Source organism: Lissotriton vulgaris, chromosome 9, assembly GCF_964263255.1.
Source record: "Lissotriton vulgaris chromosome 9, aLisVul1.2, whole genome shotgun sequence".
NCBI lineage: Eukaryota > Metazoa > Chordata > Amphibia > Caudata > Salamandridae > Lissotriton > Lissotriton vulgaris.
The window spans coordinates 1,215,245,749-1,215,268,638 of NC_141697.1; the positions used below are offsets into that span (position 1 = coordinate 1,215,245,749).

Consider the following 22,890-nt stretch of genomic DNA (forward strand, 5'->3'; position numbering starts at 1 on the left):
GAATCAATTCACAAATCAGGTGAATCACTGCCCAGTCAGTCTACGTCAGTCAGTCTACATCACGAGCAAACATGTCAGACAAAGAGCTAGCAAAAAGCCTAAAAAGACTTAAGTCTGATCTGCCCTCACCAGGCAAAGGAAGGAAGGATAACCCGGATCCGATAGATTTAATACTTAGCAGACTTGATGAAGTCAGGGATCTGGCGAAAGCGACAAAAGAAGAGGTGGCAGCAATCAGGCAAGACAATCGCGACACCAATGCAAAACTTTTAGAAGCGGAAACGAGGATTAGCAAACTCGAGGATATGGAAGTGAAGACCTGCAACGCAGTTAAACGCTTGTGCATAGCAGCGGATCAAACAACTCGGAAACTCGCTGAATTGGAAGACCGTAATCGAAGGGGGAACCTACGCATTTTTGGAATTCCGGAAGGTTCAGAGGATCAACTGGGGAGCTGCGTGGCTTTTCTTGAGTCCTGGTTTACCCAAGCTACAAACATGACGTTTACACACCCACTAGAATTTGATAGAGCCCATAGAGTCCCGGCAAGGATCTCAAAGGATCAAAAGGGTCCCAGAGCTATTGTTTGCAAACCGCTCAGGTACCAGCATGTAGAACAGATTCTTACCTTCATGCGTAAAAACAATCACATTTTATGGAAATCTGCTAAGGTCTATATATCTCAAGACTACAGTAAAGAGACAGTGGACGTCAGGAAGGCATTCTTGGCGCTTCGACCGCAACTGAAGAAAAGGGGCTTCCAATATGGATTCATTGGTCCGGCAAGGTATCGAGTGATTATTCAGGGCTCTCCACACATTTTTTCAGACCCACTGAAATTGAAACGTATGCTGGATGGCCCTGAGGAATTGGACATGGAGACGAATAATCCTGAAAGCTCCGCTGACCAGGCTTCAGCCTCAGGTTATAAATGAAGGGCATTCTGCAACACGCATTTTCCATTGGTATTCAATTCCTGGTTGTTTAGCAGAACAAATGAATATGTTCAGCTATTGTGTCAAACAAATATGGTGCTTTGAAGCAAAGATTATGGCCAAAGTTTAGGGCCTTTTGACTCGGAGTTCATAACTCCATATATGTATCCGTATTATACACACTTCACACATTTATACACATTTTTCAGGATACTTTGAGGGCCCATGGTTAAGGCCCAGGTTTAAGGTTCTGACTTGGTATCCATGTCTATACGTTTGTAATCTTCTACCTTGAGCTACTTCGTTTAATAAGTTTAATACTTTTTCGCATGCCTCACTACTTAGGTTTTATAACTTTACCAGTTGGTATTGATTCAAACAAAAAGGTAATACCTTGTTTCGTTTATCTCTAATATTGCAGTCCTTGAATTCCTTCATACGTGCAAGGTGACTTGGTACATGATTTATTATGGTCGTGATAGTTAGAAACAACTCACAAGTTTTCAGTAAAATGTTATAACTCTTATATGCTCCAAAAGAATATGAATATGTCTAGGCACGGGGAGGCTGTACCGTACTCTCTCTCCAATCACCATGCCTACGTTATACAGGTGGGGTGGGGAGGGTGGAGGGACGAGGGGATTGGGGGTTCGGGTATGTGTTGCATATCTTTTATGTTTGATTCTTTTTCTTCTCTTTCTGTTTCTTCTTTTTCTTCTTCTTGCTTGCACTTTCACTATTGCACTGACACCTGATGGTGGTGTGGGTTATAGCCTCTATGTTCACTCATATGTCCTCTCGAAGTCTCGGGGAGATGGTAGTCCAGCATTTTGTAATTGGTCAAGTGTGATGCATGTCTTTCTCCAGATGAAGCATTCTTTAACTGTTCACACATAACGCGGTGAATACTCCGATGGGAGTATGTAATATGGACAAGATGAAGATACTGTCACTCAATGTTAAAGGTTTGAACCAACCGATCAAAAGACAAAAAATCTTGGATTATGTGCGTAGGTTGAAAGGCGATATTGTTTTGCTACAAGAGACAAAGCTGGAAGCTAAGCTGTTTTATCACTTGAGGAACAAGTTTTACAACGAAGTTGTGGGTGCAGAATCTGTTCACAAAAAGAATGGGGTGTTGATTCTTGTCGCGAAGAAATCAAAGGTGGAGGTTTTATCTCATGAGGCTAGCTCGGACGGGAGGTGGGTTACGGCCAGACTAAGCAAAGAAAATACGGAATTTTATGTTACAAACATATATGCCCCTAACACCAGTGACCTTAAGTTTTGGGAGGGTTTAAATAAACATATGGAAAATATCCCAGATAACGCTGTTCACATAGTGGGTGGTGATTTTAATCTTCCAAAAGATGCAACGCTAGATAGGGACTCCCACTGCCCTTTCAAACCAAACAAATCTCATAGAGCCTTCAATAATCTGTGTGAACGCTTTCATTTAGTGGATGCGTGGAGGCTCCAGAATCCTACAGGGAGGGATTATACCTTTTATTCTACACCGCATGACTCATACTCCAGGATTGACTACATCCTCATAACACAGAACGGGGTCCCCAGAATAGAGTCTACCAACATAGAGCCTCGTGTGATGTCGGATCATTCTTGTATTTCCCTGTCCATTGCAAATGCCAATTCATCTCCCCGTCAGACGTCTTGGCGCCTGAATGATGAGATATTAAGCGACGCTCAACACAGATCTACAATACAAGCTGCCATTGTCTCTTACCTGCAAATTAATAAAGAAGGGGACACATCTGATCTTATTAGATGGGATGCTATGAAAAGTACATTACGGGGAGTATGTATCAAGATTAGGTCTGCCATGAATAAAAATTATAACGCGAAATTAGAATCCCTTGAAAGTGAAATTAGAGATCTTGAAAGTAAGCATTTAAGGTTAAGAGACGATATGACTCTTTATGCTCTGGCAAATAAGAAATATGAACACAATAAGTTAATAAGTGAAAGGGCGGGAGTTTGGCTAGACAAAGGAAAGAGGTTTAAGATTTGCGAATCCAATAAAGCGGGAAAGAGTCTCGCTTCATATTTGAAATTTAAAGTGCAAAAAAACTGTATTAACATCCTTAAGGACGCCTCAGGGAACTCACATTCTGATCCAGACAAGATAGCTGAGGTATTTAGAGTGTTCTATGAGGACCTGTATGCAAAAAATACAAAGGTGGAGGAAGATAAAATTAAGAGTTATTTGGATGAGTGTGACCTCCCAAGGCTGACCGCTGAAGACCAGATTAGTCTAAATGGCCCAATCAGTACTGAAGAAGTGGAAAGCGCGATTAAAAAATTGAAAACAGGGAAGGCACCAGGCCCAGATGGCTTTACAGCAAAATTCTATAAAACATTCCCAACTATGTTAACTGGGCCCTTGATAAACCTATTCCAAGAAATAAATAGCTCTGGTGAAGTAAAAGGCACCCTGGCGGAGGCAACAATTGCAGTACTCCCGAAGGAAGGGAAAGACCCATCGCTCCCAAAAAACTACAGGCCAATTTCGCTAATTAATATTGACTGTAAGATTCTAGCAATGATACTTTCCGCACGTCTTCAAAAGGTGCTCCCACAATTAGTCCATCCATCTCAAGCGGGCTTCCTAAAGCATAGGTTGTCCAGTGATAACACACGGATTTTGGCGCATGTGTTGGAGAAATCTAAACTTCTAGAAACCCCTACAGTAGCAATAACGTTAGATGCCGAAAAGGCCTTCGATAAGGTTGATTGGGTCTTTCTCAAAGCAGTCCTCAATAAATTTAATTTGGGGGAAACATTTACACGGCTAGTGATGTCACTTTATTGCTGCCCCTCGGCGCGAGTTAGAGCTGGTGGATCGTTCTCATCTTCCTTTTGCTTAAAGCAAGGTACGAGGCAGGGGTGCCCTTTATCACCCTCGTTATTTTTGTTGGCAATTGAACCATTCTTACATCATATAAGGGAAGATCCTAAAATTGCAGGTATACCCTTTGGAGACTGCACGGTTAAATTGACAGCATATGCAGATGATGTGCTTGTCCTGTCTGAAAGGGCGGATGAGGCAGTGTCTGCACTCATGTCGGACATTGAAGACTTTTCGAGGGTTTCGGGCTATAAGCTCAATAAAGACAAGACGGAGGTCAAGCTGCTAAATAACATAGGGGATAAGGGAATCTTGGGGGATTCTGGTCTTACATGGCAGCCCAAATGCTTTAAGTACCTGGGGTTGGACTTCGATATGGATTTAGTCTCCACTCTAAAAATAAATGAAGAATCGACTTTGAAAAAAGTATCTACTCTTCTAGAAAGTTGGTCCCCAAAGTTTCTCTCATGGTGGGGCAGGGCAGAAACTCTCAAAATGATGTCAACACCATTAGTTAACTACATGGCCAGTATGCTCCCTATGACATTCTCTAATAATTTTGTCTTAAAAATAGACCAGCTGTTTGGTAACTTCCTGTGGCGGGGCAAGAAAGCCAGGATATCTCTAAAGAAATTACAACTGGCAAAAGATAAAGGTGGCCTGGGGCTACCATCGTTCAGAAACTATCAGACAACCTTTCTGTGTAAGCAAGGTGCTCAATGGTTAATAAAATCACCAACTTACACTCCTGTGTGGGTTGACATTGAGAGATCAATAGTGGGCAAGGCTCCTCTTGAGTCTTTAATCACCATGGATCTGTCACACCTCCCTCACTCCAGATACATATTGTTAAATACCAGAAGGGCCCTACTTAGACTTGACCAAACGCATAAAACCAAATTGACATTCTCTAAATCATCATGCATGTCATTATGGAGAAACCCCTACCTTAAACACACGGGTGTGGAACTCTTCTGGGAGTCATGGTCCGAAAAAGGTATTAACCTGGCCGGAGACTTGTATGACAACAGCGAACCAAGCCCGTTCTCAAGCCTACAAACGAAGTTTGACCTAGCCCCGATAGACTTCTATAATTTTCTAAAAGTTAAGGCGACATTAACCAACCGTAATTTCACACCCTACACTCCGTGGCTGATAACACATCTCCCACGCATCATGCACTCAGGTCACTTCGTTTCCAAGGTGTATAAACTGTTGCTACCACTGCCCAGCAAATCTCACAAAAAAGTGGAAGCGAAATGGGAAGCGGAACCTAACTCCACAGGAATAGAGTGGGATTGGGAATTGATTCATAAGTCAGCACTTGCCCACAAAGTATCACCCATCCTATTCCAGACGAAGTATATGCTCATAAATAGGTCGTTCTGGACTCCGGAAAAGCTATTTAAATGCAAATTACGTGATTCTTCGGAGTGCTGGAATTGCCAATCAGGGACTGGTGATCTTCCTCACATGCTATTCAACTGTCCCCTGCTGGAAGATTATTGGGAGAAAATATTTGTATGCATTCATCATGTGTTTAAGATAAAGCCAATAAAGGAATTTGTATATGTCATTCTAGGGGGGTTGGAACCGCGTTTAACAAATGAGCATGATCGCCAGCTTTTGGATTTAATGTTGACACTGGCATGTAAGGTTATTTTGTGCAAGTGGAAATGTGCTAAGGAAGTAAATTTCAACATTTGGCAGGAATGGCTGTCTTTCCTGAGAGGTGCCACGAATCAGGCGTTACAGTCCTCTACGTGGTGTCCATCCAATAAGAAATTATGGAAGTCACTAGACAGTTCATCCCTCCACTTTGAACCGCCTTGAAGCAATATGACCTTGTAGTAGTACCTTGGATATATGGGTGTGATCCTAGTTGCTATGTAAGAACTATCCCCATTCATCCACACGTCAAGTGTTTAACAACTTGATCAATAACCATGTGACAAGCAAGAGTGATTCTTCTCTTTATTCTCTTTATTTCTATCATTTGTAGTTTCTGTATTGGTCTGACAACATCTGTATTAATTCACTTTTGATGGAAGATTTAATGTAATGTCTTTTGCTTTGTTTTCTTACTTCAATAAAAACGATTTGAAATAAAAATAAAAAAAAATGACCTACAGTGGGAATAGGATCCCGGGGGAGAGGTTGCATGACATTCCCAGCAGTATACCTGGAAACCTTTGCCTGGCTCAACTTTCCAGGCATTCTACTGTGAATGTTTATGATTGCAAAAAGAAGTAAATCTGAACCTAGAAGTACCAGACCTGTCAACTTTAGACACATTGTAACAGTGTGATCATGAGTGGTGTAGTCTTGACAAGGGGGTGGGAAAATGTCATCTAGGTCTAAGCAGCCCCCACCTACCCGTAAAGCAAAAAGGAACTTGTCTGCAACCATGTCCTGGGGAGTTTTTAAAGGAAGCCTTCCAGATCATTCACACCTCAACTGGAAAGCGGAAAGCTCTTCTGTGAAAGGATTTCCATTTCACATATTCTGCCTCATTGTACTTCGATATTCAATTTCTCTCTCACTCTCTCTTTGAATTGCAGAGATTTTAAACTTTCTACATTACATGTTTTTATTCTTGACTAATGATGTGTCTTTTGGCACTTGTTACTTGCTTGTTGTAAATGAATACTGCCTCTCCTGACCCGACTCCTGCTTCTCAAAGTGTGTCTTGTTATTTCAGATAACACATTCAGTGTTTGTTCCTGTGGGTAAATAAACACCCTCTAACACTCCAAAGGTAACAAAGAAATCTCTGCAATTTTCAAAGGTTCATCACTCCCAGAGCTGTGACCAGAAACATCAACCCATCAAAAGATCTGTGCAAGAAACTCTTGGACTTCTGCTGCAGCAAAAATGGAACAATATACCGTAACTCCCCCCCACAACTGAACATCAATGCCCTCTTCGTGAGTATCCCAGTGACGAAGGAAGCGCACACAATCACCAGGTGGAACACCATTAGCAAAAAGGAAACATATTAATTATGACAACTATTCACTCCAGGGCCCAGGTGTACTCCTGCCTCACCACAACTTTGGACAAAGCGTGGCTCTCACCTCTATCCTCAACACATCTGTACAGCGACCTTCCTAGAACCATCAGCAAGCATCAACAACCTCCTAAAGAAACCCTCAGCCAACCCGACTAAACTCACCCATTACCAACAGATATCCCTCTTTCCATAACAAGCTAAAGTTTTAGGGAAAGCCATCAACAAGCGTCTCTCTGACCACCTCACCAAACACGAGCTGGTCGACACCACACAATCAGGACCACAGCATGGAAACCAAAGCCCTCATCCTTACAGACCTATCAACAGCCTTCAAAACCGTCTTTCACCCCATTCTAATCTGATAACTCCATGAAGCAGGCATCCATTGACAAGCACATTGTAATGGATCTGTTCCTTCTTTCCAGAAGAACTCAAAATGCCAGCAGCCCCCCCCCAACTCTTCTGAAGCACAAGATCTATTTTGTGGAGTCCTGTAGGGCTCCTCGCTCTGCCAGACACTTGTTTATCTACAAGACACCGCTGTACCGCCCCGAACTAATTATTACTGAGAGATATGATTTACAAAATAGATTTTTGAAGCCCCAAACTAATTATTACTGGGAGATATGATTTACAAAATAGATTTTTGAATAACAATGTTAGACTTATTTTTTATGCTATGTTGCTAGCACGTCGAGAGATATGTACACTATGGGTCTCACCACTTAGTCCCATCTTAATGGATTGGATCTTAGCCATGAGGTACATGGCTAAGCTCGATATGTTAGACCGCTCTAAAAGAAATAGAGGTTTTTGGGTACCCTTCCTGTTAAATTTTGGTTAAGTTATATATATGTTAAAGTCCGATGATTAAGCCAGTGCCTGTCTCGCTGGTATATGGACTATCCTAGGACGATAAATAGAGATGGTGGAAGACTCACATGTTGGGTTAGGTGGTCAAGAAGGATGTTTAGAGCAAGGCCAGACTCAAAAATATGTGTTGTCTATGCCCCATTACTCTAATCCAGCCTAAAGAGACAATAACAGCCCAGTGGTGGATTAGAAAGAAGTTATGGGCGGCAAGACGGCAAATGAGGATAAAAAAAAAAAAAAAAAAGACACTGCTGTACCATGTCATACGACATAAACGTCTTATGACACACAACTGACACTGTCCCTCTCAGACAACACCAAGAACAAGTTCATCACATGAAGGAGAGAAGAGTCCACCACAATGAAATCTAACTTCCTACTAAACTCAGACAAAAAAGAAGTGGCAGTCTTCCGGAAGAATACCTTGCCATGAGACTCCACCTGGTGGCCCAACCATTCATATCATTTGTAAAGCGCACTACTCACACGTGAGGGTCTCAAGGCGCTGGGGTGGGGAATGCTGCTACTTCTCGAAAAGCCAGGGGCATAGAGGGCATTTCTGTAGTCCAATCAATCAATCAATCAATCAATCAATCTGCTGCTGACGAGGGCCTGGGTGATCGTTCTTCTCGTTTCAGTGGGGATCCACTTGTAGATCCTGCAGAGCATGCAGAGGGTGTTGAAGGAGGAGGAGGAGACAGCGTTGACCTGCTTAGGCATGGAGAGGGTGGAGTCGAGGATGACCCCTAGGTTGCGTGCGTGGTCGGTGGGTGTTGGAGCAGTTCCCCGTGCGGTTGGCCACCAGGAGTTGTCCCAGGCCGAAGGGGTGGATTGGAGGATGAGGACCTCCGTCTTGTCCGAGTTCAGCTTCAATCGGCTGTTCCTCATCCATTCAGCGACGGCCTTCATTCCTTCGTGAAGGTTGGTTTTGGCGATGTGGGGGTCTTTGGTGAGGGAGAGGATCAGCTGGGTGTCATCAGTGTAGGAGATGATGTTGAGGTCTTGCCGATGGGCGACGTGGGCGAGCGGTGCCATGTAGATGTAAAACAGAGTTGGGCTGAGGGATGAGTCCTCGGGTACGCTGCAGATGATCTCGGTGGTTTCGTAGCAGAAGGGGGGAAGGCGGACGCTCTGTGTTCTGCTGGAGAGGAAGGAGGTGGGCCTTCTCTTGGATCCCGGCATTGTGGAGGCGTGTTCGTAGTGTGTGGTGGCAGACCGTGTCGAAGGCGGCTGACAGGTCCAGGAGGATGAGGGCCTGCCGTTTCTTCATTGTCCAGCAGGGACTTGATGTCATCGGTGGCGGTGATGAGGGCATTCTCAGTGCTGTGGTTGCTGCAGAACCCGGACTGGGAAGGGTCCAGGATGTTGTTCTCCTCGAGGTAGCGAGTCAGTTGTTCGTTGACGGTCTTCTCGATGACCTTTGCTGGAAACGGGAGCAGGGAGATGGGCCGGAAGTTCTTGAGGTCCTTTGAGTCCGCCTTGGGTTCTTGAGTAAGGCATTGATCTCGGTGTGCTTCCAGCTCTCCGGGAAGGTTGTTGTCTCGAAGGAGGTATTGATGACTTTCCGGAGATGGGGTGCGGTGGATGTGCTGGCTTTGTTGAAGATGTGGTGTGGGCATGGGTCTGACGGAGATCCAGTGTGGATGGTGTTCATGATCTTGATGGTGTCATCGTCGTTGATGTTGGTCCAGGAGAGCAGGCGGTAGGTGCGGATGGTGGTGGAGGTCTCAGTGGTTGTCAGGCGGTCATGGCGTTAAAGCTGTCGCGGATGTCTGCGATCTTGCGGTGGAAGAAGGTGGCCAGCAAGTCGCACAGGTCTTGCGAGGGTGGGACGTTGTTGGTGTTAGAGCTGGGGTTGGAGAGTTCCTTGCTGTTGTGCGCATTGTTGTCTAGGCGGTCTTTGAAGGAGGCCCTTTTGGAGGATCTGATGAGGTGATGGTGTCTGTGGGTGGCATTCTTGTGGGCGGCGTGGCTGTCCGGTGTTCGTTCACACAGCCAGATATTCTCCAGCTTTTGGCAGGTTTGCTTTGCCCACACTACACCTTAGGGTACTCCACTACTGGCTCCTGATACACTAGGGTGGGCACCTTAAACTCCTCACCCACACCTACAAAGTACTCCAATATATTGACCATGCCTACCTGAACAACCACATTCACTTAAACCAGCCTTTCATACAACGCCACTTTTCCATTCTCTCAGAAGCACACACCACACACATACACATACACATAAGTAGAGCGGGCCGTGCCTTCTCGTACCTGGCCTTAAAGCTTTGAATTACCACCCATAATACATCAGAGCCTCCTCCTCTCTTCTTGACTTTCGCAAGAAGCTCAAGACATGACTTTTCGAGTAAACCTAATGATGGCTTCATACACCTGTTACAGAATGACAGCATACCCTCAAGGGTGATTAGCGCCCCATGTAAACACCAATAATAATTGGTGCCTCTTTTCACAGTGTCCATTTTTCCCTGTCAAACATATTCTGTTGCTCAAACAGGGGGTCCTTGTTATTTACGCCAACACCAATAAAATAACATACCATGACATAACATAACATAGCATAACATAACATAACTTAAACTTTAATTCTAAAAAAGCAAATCATATTGCGAATGTTTATGACCGAACTTACATAAAGAAGTGACAAAGGCTGAGATTTTTGACTGATCTGCACTCCCAAGATGTATTTCATCTGAGACACGGTCACGTGCACGCCAGCAGCTGTTGTGTAGCCACGGATCAATGGTTCTGATAGGAAGTTGGCCACAAAGCCAAACTGTGCGAGGCCCAGGATAACCTGCAAACAAGAACAGATTAGATTGCAGTCAGAATACCGGCCATGTGATCCAAAGCTTGTGTTAATACACATATAGGGCTGATTCATGAAGGTTAACATACACTTTTGTGTTCCCCAAGTCACATTCTGTACAGAGATCATTTTAGATTATCTCCTTCTGGATAATTGGGTTTCCATGCTGAGGTCGAAATATATCAACACAACCTTTCAAGGGCTGACGTTGTCTCCGTTGTATCTGTGTCCCACCTATCTACAGAAAATAGACAAATCTCTTTTTGGAACGTTGTATTGAGGTAGGAGTGTAGAAGGAGCTGGTAAAGAGCTCTGTTTTTACCTATTATAGTAATCTTGCTAGTACAGAGTCAGTTTTTGGTCTTTCTCTTGAATTAACGCAATGGGAAGGTCCCTTATTTTTCGTTTTAGTTCAGGCTTGGTATGGCGGCTTAAGAATGCCAACTGATGCCTTGGGAGGCTCCTCCAGGGGTTGTCTCTGTAAATGGGTTTCCACACAATTGCTAATGCATAACATCTTTTTTTGGTCAAGCCTAGGCAGCGCACATGTACTATCTGCAAGACCTGTTGTTATCTCCTTTATCAGCTTTTGGGATGCCTATGAATTGCCATTTTTTCATTGTTGTGCCTTTTAGAAATACAGGGTTTTTATTGGTGCATTGGGTCTGATTCTTCCTGCTTTGTTTGCTTGGGTAACGCCCAGGTGATTTTACTCATTGTTTGCTTGTGTTGGTCCTCCCAGTACGTCTGGGGTTCCTCCTAGTCATCCTGATCTGCTTTTTTATTTTGTAGGCTATCAAAATCGTTTTAGGCTTTCAGGCCATTTCACGGAGCAATGCTCTGTTCGGCACCTGCAAAGTGGCAATTTCTGCCTGGTAGCTGTTGAGCTATGCCAATAGCTCTAACTAAAAAAATGCGAGACCTATTGCATTTCTAATGCTTGTTTTTTCAGTGCAGCAGGCTATTTTGGGATATTTTATTCAGAACTCAAAATGACAGCCGAACCTTCTGGGTTTGCCAATCATGGTTAAATTATTGCCATACAGAACTGTTCGTCGGCTGCAGATGCTTTATGCGGCCTGTGTATTGGTGCCATGGCTCAAGCGCACTGCATGTCCTCACACAGCTGTTTTGTTTTGCATCTGTCAGACCTAAATGCATATGCTAGCTGCCAATGTGCACCACTATTGCATCACCAGTTCTAGACAGGAATCACTTTCCTTGCAATCAGACTGTTCAGACGTAGGGGCCGATTCACAGAACTAACTTAAGACAAAATCCTAAACCGACTACTTTTGGTATTCACAGAAGTTAGGATTTTGTCTTAAGTTTGTCTTAAGACAGACTTAAGACAAAATCCTAACTTAAGTCTGTCTTAAGTCGGTCTTAAAACAAACTTAAGACAAAATCCTAACTTCTGTGAATACCAAAAGTAGTAAATTTAGGATTTTGTCTTAAGTTAGTTCTGTGAATCGGGCCCGTAGTGTTTAAGCCTCAGTCACCCCCTCCTTTGTAACTAGTAGTGAATGTACTGTAGCTGCATGACTGGTCCTTCACACATCTGTTGCATTCCAGTGCAATAAAGCCTTGTTTCCATCAGCATCCTTTGCGGATCCATCCGCATTAGGAAGGATCAAAGCCTACGTTCTGGTGTTTCTGGAGGCAGTGGCTCTAAGCCCACCAGGGGCCACTTCTACGGCACTGGCTCTAAAATCTATTGGTTTTAACTATCATTTTATTGTATACACTTTAATTTTAATATGACTCCTTATAGTTGTGTTATAGTAAAGGCACCAGGCACTTTATTAATAATTCTGTAGGCTCTATAGCAGGTACAGAAAGCTAAATCATGGTTTAAAGTTACATTTAAAGAAATAGATAGTGGGGATTACTATTATAAATGATAGATAATGAAAGGGTGTCAATCATAATGTATCTAGAAACACCTGTTGTGGAACTTGCTTCTCCTTTTTTTCTCCCTACTACATGTCTGAAAATGTACTGTCTAAATGTTTGTAATTGCTGTGCTTTTATAGTTTTCAAAAAGAAAATCGAATAAAGATATTTTACTTTACTTTACTGGCTGTGAGCCCGCCAGGGGCCACTTCCATGGTACTGGTTCTGCGCCCACTGGGGCCGCTTCCACTGTACTCGATCTGAGCCCACCCGGGGCCACTTCCGCTGTACTGGCTCTGAGCCCACCAAGGGCCACTTCCACGGTACTCGATCTGAGCCCACCAGGGGCCACCTCTACGGTACAGGGCAAAGGCTCTGACTGCCTGGCTCTAGAATTGGTGATACTGGGCAGATGACCGTCCCTCTGTCTCCGTCCCTCTTTCCCCGTCCCTCTGTCTCCCTCCCTCTGTCTTCGTTCCTCCCTCCCTCTGTCTCCCTCCCTCTGTCTCCCTCCCTCTGTCTCCCTCCCTCTGTCTCTGTGTCCCTCTGTCTCTGTGTCCCTCTGTCTCCCTCCCTCTGTCTCTGTCTCCCTCCCTCTGTCTCTGTCTCCCTCTGTCTCTGTCTCCCTCCCTCTGTCTCCCTCCCTCTGCCTCCCTCCCTCTGCCTCCCTCCCTCTGCCTCCCTCCCTCTGTCTCCCTCCCTCTGTCTCTATCTCCCTCCCTCTGCCTCCCTCCCTGTGTCTCTGTCTCCCTTCCTCCCTCTGTCTCCCTCCCTCTCTCTCTGTCTCCCTCCCTCTCTCTCTGTCTCCCTCCCTCTCTCTCTTTCTCTCTCTCTCTCTCTGTCACTCTGTCTCCCTCTCTCTCTCTGTCTCCCTCCCTCTGTCTACCTCTCTCTCTCTGTCTCCATCTCTCTGTCTCCCTGTCTCTCTCTATGTCTCCCTCCCTCTCTCTCTGTCCCCCTCCCTCTCTCTGTCTCCCTCCCTCTCTGTGTCTCCCTCCCTCTCTCTCTCTCTGTCTCTCTCTGTCTCCCTCTCTCTCTCTCTCTGTTTCCCTCCCTCTGTCTCCCCCACTCTCCCTCTGTCTACCCCTCTCTCTCTCTGTCTCCCTCCCTCTCCCTACCTCTCTCTCTCTCTGTCCCCATCTCTCTGTCTCCCTCTCTCTCTCTGTCTCCCTCCTCCCTCCCTCTCCCTCCCTCTCTGTCTCCCTCTCTCTCTCTCTCTCTCTCTCTCTGTTTTCCTCCCTCTGTCTCCCCCACTCTCTCTCTGTCTCCTTCTCTCTCTCTCTCTCTCTCTCTCTCTCTCTCTCTCTCTTTCTCTCTCTCTCTCTTTCTCTCTCTCTCTCTCTCTCTCTCTCTATCTGCTTCCCTCCTCTCTCGGTCTCCCTCCCTCTGCCTCTCTCTCTCTCTGTCTCCCTCTCTCTCTGTCCCTTCTCTCTATCTCTCCGTCTCCCTCCCTCCTTTTCTCTGTCTCCCTCCTTCTCTCTGTCTCCCTCCTTGTGTATCCCTCCCTCTGTCTCCCACTCTCTCTGGCTCCCTCTCTCTCTCTCTCTCTCTCTCTCTCTCTCCCTCCCTCTGTCTGTCTCCCTCTGTCTGTCTCCATCTCCCTCGCTCTGTCTACCCTGGACATCCTCTCCCTGTCTCCCTCTCTCTCTGTCTCCCCCCTCTGTCTCCCGCCCTTCCTCTGTCTCCTTCCCTCTGTCTCCTTCCCTCCCTCTGTCTCCCTCTATCAGTCTCTCTCTCTCTATCTGTCTCCCTCCCTCCCTCTGTCTCCTTTCCTTTGTCTCCGTCCCTCCCTCTCTCTGTCCCTCTGTCTCTCTCCCTCTCTCTCTCTGTCTCCCTCGCTCTCTGTCTTCCTCCCTCTCTCTCGTTCTCCCTGTCTCTCTCGTTCTCCCTCTCTCTCTGTCTCCCTCCCTCTGTCTGTCATCCACTGTCTGTCACCCTCTGTCACCTCACCCCAGCTTCCCGGGCACACACACAGCCGCACCGAGTACTTCGCAGGTCTTTAAAAGACCATTTATTTGTTAATGAGGCTTTGTTGTGAATCGCGCGGCCCCCATAGAGCAGAGTGTTTCGTAGTCCGTGTTGCTGCGGCAGACTCCGAGACACTCTTTCAAAGGAATGCCTCTTAATTAGCAGCAGTTATGTGCTAAGTACCCTAATACTAGTGTCATCCCGCGACACATCCACCATTTGCAGGCGACACATTACTGTGTCGGGAGACACAGTCTGGAAAGCTCTGACGTACAGTGTTACTGTCCACAACAGACACACGCAACCTAAGACCTCGTAGACACACTCATCTTTATACACACACACACCAAAACACACACACACAATCTCTCATGCATGCGCAAAGGGCATGCATATACAAACTCCATACCTGAAAGATGGCAGTGAGCAATGTTACAGCGCACATAACCTTCACCCGCATGACGTCCCTTGCAACAACATCAATAAGCGTCGCATTCCCAGGCACCATGAAGTTGTCATTGGGCGCCAAGGACTCCGTCACACTGCCAATCATGATGGAGAGCACGGCGAAGGACCCTACGGGGGTAAAGATTGAGATTAGTGCATGAGTTACTCCAAAACAAGGGGCAGTAAGGTGGCCAACTGGCCACAATGTTATGTCAGGTCCTGTCATGCATCAACGTCAATTCACCAAAATGCCAAGCATAGCGGAATGACATCACATGCCCTTTGACCTCCACTTTCACTCACACATACACAAGTTCACATACGTACATTGTCTCACACTAAAACACACTCACCCACAAGCACTCAGACAACAAACATTTAAAAGCATTTTAACTTACCTCAGCTGCCATAGAAGGGCATATTCCAGCTTATTGTACTCCATTTTTATTACTCTATTAGTGAATAATATATTTTATTTATTCACTATTAGTGTAACAAAAGTTGACAGAAAATAAAGAGAGTAGATCCCCAGCTGCCCCTTTGTTCCTGGCACTGAACTTGCCACCTTTGAGACCAGGGGTCGCAAAAGCACTGCTAAGGGTAGCAACAGGCAAGCCAGGGGGTCACAGCTGTAAGCCCTGGCAGCCCCTAGATGGCATCTATACTGTCATGTTTATTTACTTTATTATTATTTGTTTAGCAGTTCTGTATAGCGCACTTAAGGTCCTTGTGCATCAGACCCCTTTAGAGAACGCAACAACTGTGCACAATAAGGAACTAAGGGGCATATTATCAAGAAATGGCGTTAAAATTATCGCCGGTTTAGCGGCAGAAAGCTGCCGGTAAAGCGGTGATAATGGGCTTGATAATATGCCCTTGAGAGTTCCAATAGAAGCCCATGTTCTAGTGTCAACCTGGGCTTCTATTGGAATTCTCTACAGCATATTATCAAGCTCATTATCGCCACTTTAGCGGAAGTTTCCTACCGCTAAAGCAGCGATAATTTTAATGCCCTTCTTGATAATATGCCCCTAAAACTAAAGGTAACAAACAATGCAGCAATTGAGGTTCTACACGGAACGCAAGTTTGGGTGAAAAGTGTACATAGAGTACTGGTAAAATCTAAACAGTATATCAAACATTAAGACAACTGGTGCTGCTCAAAGGAGCAATATTAACTTTTCTTCGGACCAATCATTACTTAGGAATTATATCAGGATATTAATCTCACAGTAAATAATTTCAAGACCATATATATTTATTTGTCTATGCATTACCTTCCGAATAAAGTAGTGTTGTACATAAAGTTCATTTAGTTTATATGTGATATTTTTGGTTTTATCTTCAAAATCTCTGAATGTCCTTTTGAATTTAGGGCTTTGAAATAGCATGGTTGGGCCATCTACAAAATGGATGTTCTAAATATATTTATACATATGTTCTAAATATATTTATACATACTTTTTCTCTCTATATGTGTATGTGTTTATTTTATACTAGCGGCCCGTCCCGACGTTGTCCGGGTATGAAAAGGAATGTCTGCAGCTCCGGGTATGAAAATGAATGTCTGCAGCCACTGTCAGAAAGCGCCCCAGCGATATGTGCCTCTGCATCCGTTGATGACGGTGCCAACGTTCAGCGTGTGTGCCTGCTGTCTGGCCTCACAGTCTGCTATCACGGCACAGCCGTCCTGCTGTGCACATCTTCGTACTTCTACAGACTTCAACAACACGGCGTGGTGCACTGAGACGCCACACGCCGCGTCGACGTCATCACACTGCGTACTCAGACGCTATCCATTTTCTATGTGTTGGACCCTATTCTCAGGCTCTGACTGCGTACTCAGATGCCACACATTTTCTACGTGTTGGACGCTATTCTCACGCTTTACAACGCTGTGCTGGTGCTACTTCCAACGGACTACTTTGTCCCACAACGGGCTTCGTCCCTTCCAAACTACATTTTTCGCTGGTGTATAGCCTATGTCCATCTGCTTTGCCTCACCTTTCCAATGCTGTATGCAGTGTTCCGGTTGGCGCTGTGGTTCCGGAGCTTACCCGCCTCAAAGGTTTGGTCTCTCTCTTTATTATATTAGTATGGATGTAATTCTTTATGATACCCTAATATATTTGGGTTTTGAGGTTGGGAAGGAGGACACAAATATGGAGCAACTGCTGAGCCTCTATGATGTAAAACCATGCCAAGCTTTACCACGTAAAGACAAAATGTAGACAGGTTTAAAGCTGGGATGATTGAAATATTTCCAAAGAGTTTTCCTTATTAGAAAATGTGATTTTATGATGTTTACATTTATCCAGTGAGTCAGTTCCAAATAAATCAATTAGAAAGAACTTAATCCAACACATGTTCCAAGACAAACTGAATGAATATATTGTTTCATCATAGCTGAAACGTTATGTATTTCTGGGGTGAAATAACCCATACATTGTTCAGTATAAAATAGGGAAGAACGATTTGTACCTTCGCAGCTATAGAGTGCCTACATGAAATGTCGATAAATTGATCTTACTGACCCCCAAGTAGCTCCCTTGCAGATCTCAGAGACAACAATATTCCCTAGTAATGCAGCAGGAACCCCTCTACCTCTTTTTAAATGGGCTTTTGGTTTTCCAGGTAAGTGTAGTAATGCTTATAATGCTATTTACAAAATGTGCCTTTTTAGTAATGTTAGAATTGTTTTATGTCATGCATAGAATGTGTGTATGTCACTGTGCTTGAGTTTGGAGTGCTGGTCAGTCTGAAGTTCTTTTACAAGCTGGCAGCACCTTTTTATCTGTACTGCATATCTTGAGGAATAAAGAAGATAAATACCAAATTATTGGAGTACTCATTCACTACAGTAAGACTTTGTTAGCTTTCTGGTATCAGAGGATTGTGCAAGAGACCATCCAGCCACATAAGGATTGTTTCAAAGTGGCAAATCATGTTCGTAAAGGATCATGATTTACAGAAAATTGTTTAGACTTTCTCAAGACCTTAGTCTTGTCTAGATACAATTTCCACATCTGCCTCACATTGAAAGTGCAGGAGATGAGGGGGTCTTGGATTTGGGATGGATCCAAATCACTACATATTGCAGTAAAAAGCTGTGTAGAGCCTGAATTTCTCTAATCCTGCATAAGGAGGTTATAGCACCTAGAAAAGACGCCTTCCAAAACAGAGGTTGCAGGGAAGCCTTATGTATTGGCATAAACAGAGGAACATGAAACAAGATAGAAAAATATTCAGCTGCCATGCAGGGTATGTTCACTATATAGGAGGAAATATTTTCTTAATACCTTCAAAGAGATCATTAACTGCAGACATTTGAAAAAAAAGGAAATTTGTCACAGATATTTTTGGTAGGCAGTGATTGCTGCAAAGAGGACTTAAATAGAAAAAAATTCAGCTTTGATTTGGTCACATGAAACCGATATGGAAGAGCTGCCTCTTCTCAGCAGGTGATACAATCAAAGCAATTCTGAGCCCAGATGCAGACCCTCTTCCATTTAACAAAGTAAGATGAATATCATCATAGGAAAATACCACCGGGTAAAAAAAACTAGCATGGTTTCCAGTCTGTTCTTTAATATGCCCAGAGAGTACATGGTGAACCATAGGGACAGTAATTCTGACTAACAATCATCATCAGTCAGGATCCAAAATAGGAGCTAAGGTTATAGATCGATCCTATTTTGAGAAAGTATTTAAAGAATGCATGCTAGGGGGGAACAGGATAATTACATCCCCAAGTTGGCCCCTCCAACTAGTCTATCAGGTTTATTGACTCAGCACAGGCAATGTACGTGAATGTGATTAAGTCTCACGCACATATTATAACGAATCATGCATCTAATACCCTCCAATCCCTATTCCGTCGAGTCGGGTACATGAACTGAGGGAGTTCTGATGCGGACAAGTATATGACTCTCATCTTTTAATTTATCTATTCTGCCAATGTAATCTCTAGATCTTGGAAAATTCCTTGCTAATTTGTATACAAATACCTCCGGATGCCTTGTTATGGGGAACTTATTTCTCCGCATAAACCTAAGGAGCCCATTCAAGTGGGGTGGGTAAGCCAAACATCCTAACCCAACAGTTTAGAAGACACTTTTAAGTCACAATGGGGCCGATTAGGATGGCGGGCGGAAAGCGTCCGGACCGCCAGTCTCGCGGGAAATGACCGTCCAACCGCACCATGGGGAAACCGGCGGTGCTATTAGGATTCCCCTCCAGCAAAACCCGACCAGGGCGGACGGATGTCTTCAAAAACCGCGGACGGAACCACAGAAAAACCGTCCGCCGTCGACGGAGAGGCTGCGGTAACAGGCCCAACCGCCGACAGTGCATCGGAGTCCGTCCGTGGGCTGGCTGTGGCGTTGCCTGGGTGGCGTGTGCCTGATGCGGGAGGTGATTGTGCTGAGGTGGGACTGGTGTGGGTGCACTTGTGTGTGTTCCTGTCCCCACCAGGGTGTCTGCTGTGGACAGGTACCAGTGGATATGCATGCTGTGGCGTGGTATGTGTGTATTGCATGCTTGAGTACCTGCGGCGGCGTCCACTACAGTGCATGACTTGCTGGTAGTGAAGTAGGAACAGGGCCGGGAAGGCGTGTAGGGCTGGGTCCATGGCGTTCGGGTCCGTTTGGTGGGTCTCGTGGCAAAGCTTTCCCTCTCCGTTGTGGTGCTTCCGCCATCTATGAGATGGAGGTGTTTCCGCTGCGGTGTTCTGGTTTGTTTGCGACATCGTAATATTGCGGACGGTCGGGACGTCATTCCGCACAGCGGTGAGCCTTGATTGGCTCCGTCCGCTGTGGTGTCTAGTGTGTTCCCGCGGCCGTTCACGTCTTTTACGTGGCGGACGGTAAATGTGCCCAGTTCCAGTGGCGGTTTCTGCTGTTGGGCGTCGGGGCTCCGCCCCCCTTACTTTCATTGCCAAGGACAGAGTCAGAGTGAATAAAACTAAAAGCAATTTGTTTGCACACATGTTTTTTTTTTAAATAAAATGAGCGCACATTTTGTGCTTTCTCTGATGCACCGACGCCGTGTCAGTCACTGTGCTTGCTTCCATCCGTGACGGAAGCAAGCATTCCTTAAATGCTGCCCCCTAGGCTTGCCGAAAGTGTAGAGCATTTGCCGGGCTGAAGCTCTCACAGCCTGAGGCCTGTGAGGTCATCAGCTCGGCAAATACAAGGCCTTGTCGACCAGTCTCCTCCCCCTGATGCCCTGGGAATGAAATCAGCCCCGGGCGTCTTTCACTGAAGCCCTGTATCTCTGGGGCTTCCCGTCAATCACGGTGATGAGAGCATGTCACCACACCCTTTCCCAGCACGTCACAATGTGGGGTGGCCCCCACCCTGTGATGTACTAGGAAAGGGTGGAGTTAAGGATACAGGCAGCCGGGAAGCCAAGTAATCGAGTCTGCGCAGTGTGTCTTCATTAATTTTGAATACTCGAGTTGTCTGCTTCCCGCGCTGCAGACATTTTTGGACGCCTTTTCCACCACATGCAGACTCGTGGATTTTAGACACTGCAGATGTCCAGTGCAGTGAAAGAACTTGCCGTGCTTCAATTAAAGAGTCACCCGAGTCAGTCCTGACAATGCTTCAGACCGGCATGAAAAAGAAAAACTTTGCTGCTGGGGAAATGAGAAAGTGACTTGCTCGGACCCGGCCTATTTGAAGAAAGTAAAGTAAGCAATTTTATCAATCATCACTGCTGTATTATAATCCCAACAAAAAGTATAAATGAATTGTTTTTTGCATATTAGAATGGACACATCGTTTTCTAACTTTCTTAAGGTTTATTGTTAGGATCAGGAGGGAGGAATTTTTATTTTATAAATGTAATTTGTAAATACAGGTAGGAACGTATTTATAATTCTTTAGAGTTTAATATGGGGTGCTATTTCAAGTATATGGCGGTCCTAGCTTGTAAACAAAATGATCCCGTGAGGTGTGCTTGTGACATGTTATGACTGGCATATTTTCTTTATGGTAGATGATGTGAATGTCAGAGCGGCCGATTTTTCAGTGGTGAGCTAGGATCGAGTCCTGGTGTCAGCTCAACATACCTGTGGTTCTGAGTAAATACTCTCCCTGTCCTTATAGAACATGAATATGTCCTTGTCTCATGCAACTGGTGCTCATGTAAAGTGCACCAGTATCTTTGGGGGAGTTTGGCCTTTATAAAAGCTGCAAAAAAATACAGAGCTAGAATGTCAGAACTGACATTAAAACGCATTTACTGCTCATTTTTACCACATCCAGATATTCCTTCACAACTGATTTGGGGGTCATACAACTAGATCTGAACTCAACAAAACACTGAATGAGTTAGCTTTGTAGAGTTATCTTCTCTTTTTGGAGCAAATAACGATGCATTTGTTTTCACCACAAAGTACCTTTGATTAATAGTATCAATCATTTGCCTATCTCTGTTGAAGCTTTTACCTATGCCGCCTGAAGTGCAGAGCATGCATGATTGTTTTTTTTTTTTTGCACTTTCAATGACTAGTCAGCAGGATGCTGGTGCCTGGCTGTTTGAACAGCCACCTAATTGAAAATTGTCTCTTAAAAGAATTTCATTTCAACTGAACTTTTTCTGCTTCTGCTCATCACAACATTGTTGTGCTCAATTCGTTGCTAATTTCCTTTATATATTGCTGCAATACAAAAATATGCCAAAATAAGGACTTCCATTAAACGGGGAACCATTGAAGTTAAAAACATCTATGGTGTTTTGCTCTTTTTATTTAAAAAAATTGTTCTTGAAAATAAATTATTTAAGTTTTTAAACAAGATTTGCGCAGTAAATCGCGACCGACCTCGCAAAAAAATCCTGTGCTACCCTAATGTTATGTTAACTCATACCTTCGCAACACCAGCCCCACCACTCTCAAACTTCACCAGCCGCCACTGCCCAGTTCCCCTTCCTAATATGGCGGACGGAAGGCCCGCTGCTGGTGGATGATGAGGTGCATTGTTTTTTTTCAATCTTAAGAAGGACATTCACTGATATTAAAACTAATATGTATAGCCTCAGTTAATTTGATTTTTTTTCCAGTTTACGGTTAGGCCAGCCCATTCTGTAGGGATCACATCAGATGGCTGAAGATCTTAAGCCGTACAAACGGAGTGAAAGTGGAGCGCAAGGCCATGTCACCTTGGTGGGGGAGGGCCAGTGTATCCTAAGAGGTATGCTCTGTGGCCTATGACAAATCCTGAGTCCCAAGTGGGGTTATTTAGTATTTTTTTGGGGAACTGCACAGTTGATTTATTGGACATTCAGTTGAATCAGTAGCTCACTCGTGGCCACTTACTTTTATTCTAGAGTTTAAGGAAATGGGTTGAAGGGGAGGAATTTTTCACTGGAGATGTCATAATGTAAAGAATGCAGAGTAGGTCACTGACTGAAGGAGCTGTTGATATTTCAGTAAGTGAGGGTCTGAGATGAGTGAATGAATGAGTGAGTTGAGTGTGTGAGTGTGTGACATGAATGAGTGAGTGTATAAGCGAGGTGCCTTAGATCAATAAGTGAACAAATTAGTTGGGAGGTGAGTGATATGATGGTGTGAGTAAAATTTTGGTAAATGAAAGACCATGACAGACATAACATGCAAAGGCCCACTAAATATATTCAAAGTACAGAGCAAATTCTAAAAAAATAGCTTCCATTATGAAAGCAAAAGACATATCAACCTGGAAACAGCTCAAAAGAGATTGTTAGGACACTACACCTAGGAATGTGTCTGCAAGTGAATTTTCAAAACAAAACCTTTTTGATAACCATGTGACTGTCAAAGGTGGCCATATTACATTTCGAACACGTTTATATTAAAACTTAAAAATGATTTAAAAAAATCAAAGGATAGTAAGAAAGAAAAGAGCAATAAATATGCCTTATTATCCTTAATATTACAAGTATGAACAACATTTTTTCTGAAAAAAACAATTGAAGGTTTTTAGGTGTTATACTCTCTTATCTTGGTTCTCTTGGAATTTTTTAATTCCATTTGTTGCCACATAGTCTCTTGCCACAGCAGACATTTAACAATCTTCATGTTATATTTCAGT

General features: G+C 44.4%; 1 protein-coding gene across 1 annotated transcript in view; it reads right to left on the reverse strand.

The window, feature by feature from the left end:
- Positions 1 to 22,890, reverse strand: part of LOC147693068 (solute carrier family 26 member 6-like) — a 166,860-nt gene that overhangs the window by 77,945 nt on the left and 66,025 nt on the right. Inside the window, exons 4-5 of the mRNA XM_086939576.1 lie at positions 14,778 to 14,944; positions 10,328 to 10,492 (exon numbers count right to left, since the gene is read on the reverse strand). Of these exons, the coding sequence (XP_086795702.1) occupies positions 10,328 to 10,492; positions 14,778 to 14,944 (332 nt within the window). The remainder of the gene's footprint in view (positions 1 to 10,327; positions 10,493 to 14,777; positions 14,945 to 22,890) is intronic.